At 43.5% G+C, this 10,213-nt stretch overlaps 1 protein-coding gene across 1 annotated transcript in view; it reads right to left on the bottom strand.

Moving 5' to 3' along the window:
• Nucleotides 1–1,403: 1,403 nt before the first annotated feature.
• Nucleotides 1,404–10,213, bottom strand: part of LOC111528217 (putative pregnancy-specific beta-1-glycoprotein 7) — a 9,329-nt gene continuing 519 nt past the window's right edge. Inside the window, 6 exon segments of the mRNA XM_026447335.1 lie at nt 1,404–1,471; nt 3,759–4,013; nt 4,412–4,630; nt 4,633–4,686; nt 7,402–7,680; nt 8,870–9,229. Coding sequence (XP_026303120.1) covers nt 1,404–1,471; nt 3,759–4,013; nt 4,412–4,630; nt 4,633–4,686; nt 7,402–7,680; nt 8,870–9,229 — 1,235 coding nt within the window.

Here is a 10,213-nt window from a genome sequence, read left to right as displayed (position 1 = left end):
AGGAACAAGCATGTAACATGAGATACTCTATAATTGTTTTTTCAAGGAATACATGATTTCTGTTGGAAATTTGATGGGAGATGATTATATTCTTGCAGTTTTCTTTCCCCTCTCACCATGTTTCTAGGTTTTTTATCAGTCCTCTGTCAATTCTCTACTGCACTCAGATATTTCAGAAAGCTTTCAGATGTGATAAAGGCTGATTGTTATTTTCTATGTCATTAGAAGTTTCCACCTTTCCATGTTTTCATGGTTGCATCTTTCTCTCAGTGTCTCTGTGGTGGCAGCCATGAATGAGACCCTGCCAGGTTTTCATGGCAGGGACATGATTGACAGAAGGCCCAGGTCAGTGCATTTTAAATTCACCACCTCCTTTGAACAGAAAGCTTCCTTCCCTCCCAGCAAGGGCATGAAAGCAAGCCTAATTCTCTGAGGCTCTCTTTAACTTTAATGGGTGACATGTTGGAGGACTCCATATCAGCCTTGCAAAAAATCTCTTAGAGCAGTATTGATACCTAAAACTTCTTTCTCTTTCTTTTTCACAGGAGTCAGCTTTGCATAGTGGTGTGTGGGTTCTCCCACTATCTTCATGTCTGCCCCACATTCCCTCACAGATGTCTTCCCTGATAAATTATCTTATATGTCTAATCCCATACTGGAGGCATCTCAGTTGGTAAAAACTAAAATACCAGGCTTGATTCTTTACATTTAGCTTTATTCCTTTCTCTCCCACAAGTCGTCAGTAACCATGTTCTAATGTGTTATGTGTTACCTCTTTTTCTATATATATATGGAAATAGGTACTGTTGAGGGGCACATCCTATGTGCCAGGACCTGTTCTAAATACTTTACCTGTACTTCATTTAATTCACAAAATAACCCTGTCAGGTAGACATTATTTCCATTTTGCCGATGAAAAGACAGAAACTTAGAGTAGTGTAAAATCTCTCCTGGTGCCATATGGCTAGTCATAGGTGGATCTGAGATTTGATTCTAGGACTATTTGACCTCAAGGCTAATGATGATGGTAGTAATATAGCAGCTGACATTGATTCATCTGTGTGTGGCATCTTGTTTCACTGACTGCATGAAACCTTTAAAAGAATGGTATGAAGCAAGCTCTCTCATACTTCAGGATATGATAGAAGAACAAACTAAACCCAAACACAGTGAATGAAGGAAACAATAAGGATGAGAGTGCATAAAAGTAAAATGGAGAATGGAAAATAATAGAGGAAATTAATGAAACCAAAAGTTGATTCTTCAGAATGAAATCGACAGAATTGACGACCATTAACTAGAGTGACTAAGAAAAAAAGAGAGAAGATTAAAATTACAGAAATCAGAAATGAAAATGAGTCTGAGCATGGTGGGTCATAATTTAATCCTAGCACTTCGGGAAGTCACAATGGGAGGATTTCTTGAGGCCAGGTGTTTGGACCAGCATTGGTAACCTGGGGAGATCCTGTCTCTACAAAAAAAAATTGAAAACCAAGTAGCTGGGCATGGTGGCATGTGTCTGTCGTCCTAGTATCTTGGGAGGCTGAAGAAGGAGAATTTCTTGAGACCAGGAGGGTGAGGCTGCAGTAAGCCATAATCACGCCACTGTATTTCAGCCTGGGCTGGCCTACAAAGTGAGAGCCTGTCTCTCTCTCTCTCTTCAAAAAAAAAGAAAAGAAAAGAAAAGAAAAATAAAAAAGAAAATGAAGTAATTACTACCAATTCTAATAAAATAATGATTATGAAAGTGTTGTAAATAATTGTACGCCAATAAATTGGATAACCTAGATGGAAAAGACAAATTCCTAGAAAAACACAAAAATCAATAGAACTAAAATCAGTAAGAGTGAATCAATAAAAGCATTTGATAAAATTCAATAATTTTTCATAATAAAATATTCTTCATAATAAAACATTTTTCATAATAAAAACATTCTAACTAAGAATGGAAGGAAACCACCTCAACATAAAGGCAATATGCAAAAAGCCCAATGCTAACATCATATTCAATGGAGAAAGACTGAAAGCTTTCCCTGTATGAGCAGGAACAAGACAAGGATGCTGCTTTGGACACTTCTATTCAATGTAGTATTGAAAGGTCTAGTCAGAAAAATTAGGCAAGAATTTTAAAAAAGACATTCAAATTGGAAGAAAGGAGTAAAGTTATTTCTGTTCACAGATAACTTGAACTTATATCTAGAAAATCCTAAAGATGGAACAAACCTATTATAATTAATAAATGAATTCAGTAATATTGCACAATACAAAATCAACATTCAAACATCAGTCGTATTTGAATACACTAACCATAAACAATCCGAACAGAAATTAAGAAAAAAATTTAATTTGTATTAATATCAAAAAGAAAAAAATATTTAGGAATAAGTTTAACCAAAGAGCTGAAATGATTATACCTGAAATCCATAAAATATTGCTTAATGATGACATCAATTAATTGAAAGACATTTTGTTTCATGAATTAGAAGACTCACTATTGTTAGGAGGACAATGCTACCCAGAGTGAGCTGCAGATTCAACACAATTCCTATCAGAATCTCAGTGACATTTCGCAGTAAAAGAAAAATTGTCCTAAAATTTATATTGAATCTCATGACTCTAGAGAAAAAATTTGAAGAGGAAGATTGAAGCTGGAGGACCCATGCTTCCTGATTTCAGCATTTACTACAAAGCCCCAGTAACCAATACAGTGTGGTACCGGCATAAAGAAAGACCTAGAAATTAATGCAATAGAACAGAGAGCCCAGAAAGAAATACTTGCATATTCCAATACATCGTACAAAATGGTTGAACCTTGAAGACATTGTGCTAACTGAAATAAGGCAGACACGAAAGGATAATTATTATACAATTCCATTTATAAAAGATAGAATAGCCAGTTACATAGAGACAGAAAGTAGAATGGTATGTGCTAAGGGTTGGGGGAGAAGGAGTGAGAGTTACTGTTTATTGGGTACAGAGGTTTAATATGGTAAAAGGAAAAAGTTCTGGAAATGGATAGTGTGATGGTTACACAGCACTAAGTTGCACACTTAGAAATAGTTAACGATAAGTCTTATATTAGATATATATAAAGTGTCCTGGTAGTCTTACACTCTATAAATACACACTTATTGGCATTGCCCCTTTCCTGCCATGCAGAGGCCCTGAGGTGAATCTCCCTAGCCGAATTCAGGACGGGCCTCCAGGGCTCTTTCTCCACACATGCTGGTCCCACCCCAGGTGGAGTCAGGCAGGGCCAGTCACTGGAGAAGCCCAGAGCAGAGCAAGCAGCAGTCTGAGCTGCTCCTCTCTCATCCAAGGGGCTTCCTCCTCTCATTTGGGGGAAAAATGTGAGCTTGTTTCAAAGCCTCACATGTTCCTTGTAGCCCATGGAGTAAGTAAAAGAAAACAAAGACGTGGCAGAAAGGGGTGTTTTGGAGACAGCGAGAAGCAACTTGATCTTGAGGACTCTCCTTCTTGTCCCTCTGTGAAGCCTCTTCCACCACATAGGGCTCAGGGCTGACAAAGCCCCCTCTCTACCTTTCTCAGGCTGGACACAAAGTCAGCCATGAGAAAACAGAAAAACAAGGAGAAGAGAGTCTGTAGAGACAAATTGGGAGGGTTCAAGAGGAGAATCAAGGATTTGCTGCTGCCCATGGGACACAGGTTGGGAGTGAAAATGTTTTCCTGACTCTTCTCTGAAAGCCAGATAGACTCCACCTAAAACCCTATTGCCAATGATGCAGTGATCCACTTACCAGAGACTCTGATCGTCTTGAATGTGGAACGTTCGCTGCCAGTGGCTGAGTTACGAGCAGAGCAACCATAGATCCCAGTATGCTTTGTAGTAATTTTGGGGATAGAGAGCTCTTGTCCTGATTGCAGAAACTTCCCATTAATCATCCAAGTATATGCTGCCGGTGGGTTAGATTCCGCAAAGCAGGACAAGTAGAGGTTTTCTCCTGAACGGTAATCAGTGAATGGAGGGGTAATGCTGGGGAGGTGTGGACCATCTGGAGTAAAGAGAATAAAGCCACAGGTGATGTCGTCTGAGGGAAGTGGATGCTCCTGGTCTCTTAAAGGGACACAGTGTCTGCCTGAGCCAAGACACACCCTCAAGTCCCAGGCAAACTCCTTCTGTGTTCACTGAGCCGAGGCCTGAGGTATTCACCTGTTTCTCCCATCACAAGTTGTAAACCCCAACTCTCCCATGACAAGAGCATCCCCTCCCCTTATATTCTGGGTTAAGGCTGTGCCTGCCCAGGATTTCCCAGGGCAGGTAGTTATGGCCAGCTCGGGTGTCCAGAAATAAAAGTGTCTGTACTTGGACCTGGGACAGACTGAGGTGCCTGACCTCTGGTCATTTGGATTTAAGCTGGTGGCCTGGCCCACAGAGGAACCAAAGATACACAGGACATCCAGGGTACTGGGTCACTGGGGATGCTACCAACTAGGTCTTTTATTTCACATTCATAGGGTCCTGTGTCATTTCTTGTGACATTGGGTAGAATGAGGATCCTGTTTTTACCGGGTTGCTTTAGCCTGGTACTGACCAGGAGACTCTGACCATTTACGCACCACACGTAGGTGTAGCCCTGAGTCTTAGGTTCACAGGTTAAGGCTACAACTTCTTATTCTCCCTGGGGTTGAAGGTTTTGCTGGTGATGTAGGGCTTGGGAAGCTCCGCTGAGTGGATAACAGAGATAAGATTGTCCTGTGTGGCACCTTTGATTCCTCCACAAGCATCCTTCAATCAGAGTTGGCATCTCCCACCTCTCAGCCCACCCGAGTCCTTGAAAACAATAGCTGGTTCGTGTGTCATAAGATAGATGCATGATTATCTAAGGGCTCAAAGACTCTGAGGCTGCCTGCTCTGTCTTAGGGAAGCACAGACTTTCTCAAGTGTGAATTGAGCAGCAGTGTTGGGTCATGGAGGGACATGTCAGTGGGAGTCACAGGTCCTGGTACCCCTCCCAGTCCCTCTCTAATCAGCTGTCTGGCTGACTCACCTTGGGTTCCTTACCTGGAATGTGCAACTGCTGGGCCACTTCCAAATTCCGTCCTACTTTGCCCCCCAAGATGTGATTTCTCTGCAGTTTCCATTTCCAAGGATATTCTAGAGATGTGTAATAATGGGACTTCCCACTATCCTGAAACCCTGAAGATACTAAGCAGCCTGGCCTGGGACTGGATGTTTCAGCAGAAAGAAGACAGGAGAGACCAGAGTCAAGCCTGGAGGTCAGTTCAGTCATCAGGCAGTGGAGGCACAAGGTGGGGCAGTGTTTTTGCAGGTGTTTCATGATGACTTACTTGAGTCAGTGACCTCCAAAGATAGAGCAGAGTGTGAGGAATGATCTAGAAAGAGTGAAGGGGACAGGCAAGAGCTGGTGGCTTGGGAGCAGAACCATGTTCCCTGTTCTGGGTTCTTTAAGTTTCCTCTCCTTCTGCAGAGGACAGGTGAGAACTATGTGAATCTTTCCAGAAATACTTGTGGACATTTGCAAATGCAGAACTGACTGGTGGAAAGGGTGGGAATGAACAGCTGGAAATCTGGTCATCATGGACCATGTGTGTTTGATGGATATGAGACAAATTTAGGAGAAGTTTTTCAAATATTTTCTTTCACTGGACACTCTACTCTCCGATTCCATGGGTTTGACTACTCTAGGGACCTCATGGATGTGGATTCCAGAGTGAATCTGAGAAGAGACTGCTGGTTGCCAGGAGCTGGGAGTGGGGAGAATCAGAAGTTGTTCATGGGTGTGCAGTTTCAGTTATGCCAGATGGGGAGGTTCTAGAGATCTGCTGTACAGCTTGATGCCTATAGTTCACATAGATTGAGTATTTCTTATGCATAAGGCTTAGGACAAAAAGTGTTTTCGATTTCTGACATTTCTTGATTCTGAAATATTTGTCATATACTTACTGGTTTAGCATCCCAAATCTGAAGGATTCAAAATATAAAATGCTCCAGTGAGCATTTCTTTTCAGCATCAGATTAGTATGCCAAAATGGGAGGTGATAAGCCAAATACTTTCTTGCCCTTTTTTTTTTTCTCTCACCACGTTTCTAGCTTGGTGATTAGTTTTTGGTCAATTCCATCCTGGACATGCTGCACTTGTATGTTTTTGAAGGCTTTGGGATGTGACAAAGGATGACTGCCATTTTGTATGTCATCAAAACTTTCCACCTTTTCATGGTTGCATCTTTTTCTCAGTGTCTCTGTTGTGGCAGTCATTAGTAACAGCCTGTCAAGTCAGATTTAGGACAGATTTTTGTAATTCTGCAAAACATGTTACTGGGATTCTGGAAGGGGTTGCATTGGATCTGCAGCTCACTTTGAGTAGTACTGTCTTCCTAACAATATCGATTCTTCCAATCCATGAAAATGAAATTTCTTTCCATATATTAATGTTGTCTTTAATTTCTTTCAGTAATGTTTTGTAATTTTCAGGGTATAACCCTTTGACCTTTTTGGTTAAACTTATTCCAAAATATTTTATTCTTTTTAATGTTAATGTGAATTGAAATTCTTTTCTGAATTTCCTTTCAGATTGTTCATTGTTAGTGTGTAGTCTAAAGGACGGTCTAGAAAGAGTGAAGGGGACAGGCAAAAGCTGGCCATTTTGGAGCAGAAACATATTCCCTGTTCTGGGTTTTTTATTTTCCCTCTCCCTTTTCAGAGGGCAGGTGGCTCTTCCCTGATAGCCAGATAGATTTCACTGGAAAACATATTGCCAGTGCTCCAGGGATCCACTTACCAGGGACTATGATTCTATTGATTATGAGATTTGTTCCACCAGTGACTGAGTTATAGATGAACCAGACATAGCACCCTCTATATGTTTTAGTGATCTGGGGGATAAAGAACACTTGTGCTGATTGCTGGAACTTCCCATCAGTCAGCCAAGAATGCTCTGCCAGTGGGTGAGAGTCTGTGAGGCAGGAGAGCTTGGGACTTCCGCTGCATGGTAATAGGAGTATGAAGAAGAAATTGTGGAGACCTTCGGGCCATCTGGAGTAAGGAGAATAAAGTCACAGGTGATGTTGTCAGAGGGAAGGGAAAATCCTGGTCTGTGGAAGGGCCACAGTGACCTTGTGAGCTAAGTCACAACACTGAAGTCCCAGCCAGATCCCTGCTGTGTTCACTGATCTGAAGCTTGAGACATTCACCCATTTCTCCCATCATAAGCTGTGGACCCTGAGTCTCCCATGACAGGAGCAACCTCTTCTCTCCCATTGTTGATCAAGCCTAAGCATACTGTTAGAACTCATGGCCAGCTTTGATGTCCAGGAGTAAAGGTCTCTGTATTTCGACCTGAGAGGGACTGGGAGGCCAGGCCTCTGGCCATGTGTATTTGGGATGGCAGCCTGGCTCACAGAGGAACAGAAGATACTCACAGAGGAGATTCAGGGTGACTGGGTCACTGCGGCTGGCACTCACTGGGTTCTTCATTTCACATTCATAGGGTCCTGCGGTATCCATTGTGACACCAAATAGAACGAGGGTCCTGTTGTTTTTGGACAGCTGCAACTTGTGACTGATAGGGAGGCTCTGGCCATTTATCCACCACAGGTAGCTTACGTCCTGAGTGTCAGGATCACAGGATAAGATCACAGTCTCCATGGCCTCCCTAGGGTTTAAGTTGCTGCTGGAGATGGAGGGCTTGGGAATATCCACTGTGCAGATAACAGAGAGAAGATTGCCCTGTGTGGCACCTTTGATTCCTCCAAAGACATTTTTCAATCAGAGATGGCCTTTCCCACCTCTCAGCCAACCAAGACCTTAAAAGTCAATGCTAACTGTTTGTGTTACAAGACAGATGCGTGGCAATCTGAGGGCTCAGGGATTGTGAGGCTGCCTTCTGTATGTGGGAGAAGCACAGACTTTCTCAAGTGTGAATTGAGCAGCATCGGGTCATGGAAAGACATGGGACCAGCAGTCACAGCCCCTGGTGCCTCTCTGAGTCCTTCCCTCTCCAACCGCCTGCCTGGCCCACCAATGAATTGTCACTTTTCATGCTATCTGTGAATAAATTTTAAATTATTCACAGTCACCTGACCTAATGCTTGGCACAGTGGAGGTGTTCACACAAACAGCATTTATTATTATTCACTTAAATGAGAGAACACCTTTAGGTCAGATCCCTGTGGACAAGCTGCTGCCAGATATACTTTCTTTGTTCTGTTTCTGCTTCTGGGGACATTAGACTTTCTATGGAGTGTCCTAAGCCTCGCAAGTTGGCTGATGGTCTACAAAGCTTGTCTTTCTGCCCCTCCACTCTGAGTCTCGGGTGAAGAAAGCTCTGTCCTTGCCTAGATGAGGCTCTGAGGGCTGACTCTGGCAGTGAGCAGCTCCAGGAGACACAGTCCTCAGACAGCTGGTAAATCCTTGGTCCCAGTAAGCCCTGCCACAACCCAACACTGGCACAGGTTCCTCAGCTTTATCTGGAGTAAGGATTTAGGGACAGGGATCTGGGTTTGAGGCTTCTAGGGCTGAGCTTCTCTGAGAGTATCTCATGGGGCCTCTTAGGCAAAGCCCTACTCAGTTCTCCAGGGTCTCTCTCAGGGTCAAGTTTACGAAGAGAACATGAGGTGCTTGGCTGAGACTGATCTCCTCCTGCTGAGCAGCTCCCCATCAGACTGTCCTTCCTGTGCAGCAAGTGTCTGCAGGGTCTGAAGCCAGGAAAGGAATTCTGATCTGTTGTAGTTTGTCTCCTCTGTGTGTGTCCTGTACTATATACCAAAATCCCAACATGGGAAGTAATGCAGAAAGGGACATAGGCACAGTCCAGACCTGACAATCCTGTGTGCAAAGTAGAAGTGACCCCAACCCCCCAACACCCAGGGATCATGTGGAATCACTCACGGTATAAGGTGAAATGTCCAGTTACTCCTTTAGTCTTATCACCTCGCTTTATGAATTGTATGGTGTAGGATCCTGTGTCATTTTGGGTGACATTCTGGATCAGCAGGGATGCATTGGAATATATTGTTTCTCGTCCACTGTATGCAGGCCCAAGTATAATCATTTCAGTGTCTATTACATATGCTGTAAGGTAATGGTGGAGGTCCATTATTTGCCCTTTGTACCAGATGTATCCAGCAAGATTCTGGGGCAAATTGTGGACAAGTAGCAGAACATCCTTCCCCTCAGAAACTTTTGTTGGCTGGGCTTCAATCGTGACTTGGGCAGTGGCGTGTGGGTTCCAGAAGATTAAAAGTGATGCTAGGAGGTGGAGAGAGCATCGGTCAATATTGAGACCTATGTATTGGGGTGAAAAGATGGGGCCCTGGGTCGTCAGAAGATCTCTTCAATCATCAGCCTTGAAGACATACACACACAAACACACGCACTCCACTTTGTGTGTTTGTGTGTGTTTGTGTGTTTGTGTCCTACTGTCCTACTCGGTCAAGCTCAGTGGCACGACCCCCATTCCTCCAACACTTCTGATCTTGGCATTTTTCTGTTTGGAATCCTCTTTTCCAGGGGTCTGCATGGCTCCCTCCACACTGCCTTCAGGTCCTTCTCACGTCAGGGTATCCTTAGACTTCTTTCCTGACACCTCCTTCAGAGACCCTGGGTCTTCCCTTTCTGACCTTTCCCTGCTCTGCTCCCTCCGGAGCTCTTGTCAACACCTGACCTCACATTCCAGATCTCTTTGCATCTCTTTGCACATTCCAGATCTCTTTGCATGAGAGCATGAACTCTGTGAGGACAGGGACTTTTGTGATCTTGGTTGTACCCCAGTGCCTGGGACAGGCTTCAGACTCCTGTAGATGTGAGAATTCCCGAGACCCTCCATGCCCGTGGTGTTTTTTTTTTTTCTTTCCCCAATTGTTGAGGTTTTTTGCTGAGGACAGTGTTTCATGTCCTGCTTATATTTTCATTTGAAGTGTCATTTGATAATAGTTATTATTATCATTTTTCAAAATGTGGTGGTCAGTGATAATTAACCAGGAAAACAAAACACTTGAGATTTTCCTACCTCTTACCAATTCCAGTTCAACGTGATTTTCCTGTTTTGACCCCTATCCCTCTCTGGTATATTTTCCCCTATGCAGGCTCCAACAGAGCCTTCTTTCCTGTATTTTTTTTTTCTTTTGAGACGGAGTCTCGTACTGTCTCCCAGGCTGACATGCAGTGGCGCCATCTCGGCTCACTGCAGCCTCTGCCTCCCAGGTTCATGCAATTCTCCTGCCTCAGCCTCCC

This window comes from Piliocolobus tephrosceles, chromosome 21 (assembly GCF_002776525.5).
Source record: "Piliocolobus tephrosceles isolate RC106 chromosome 21, ASM277652v3, whole genome shotgun sequence".
Classification (NCBI taxonomy): Eukaryota; Metazoa; Chordata; class Mammalia; order Primates; family Cercopithecidae; genus Piliocolobus; species Piliocolobus tephrosceles.
The sequence above is the reverse complement of the archived record's forward strand: the minus strand, read 5'-3'. Positions and strand labels throughout refer to the sequence as shown.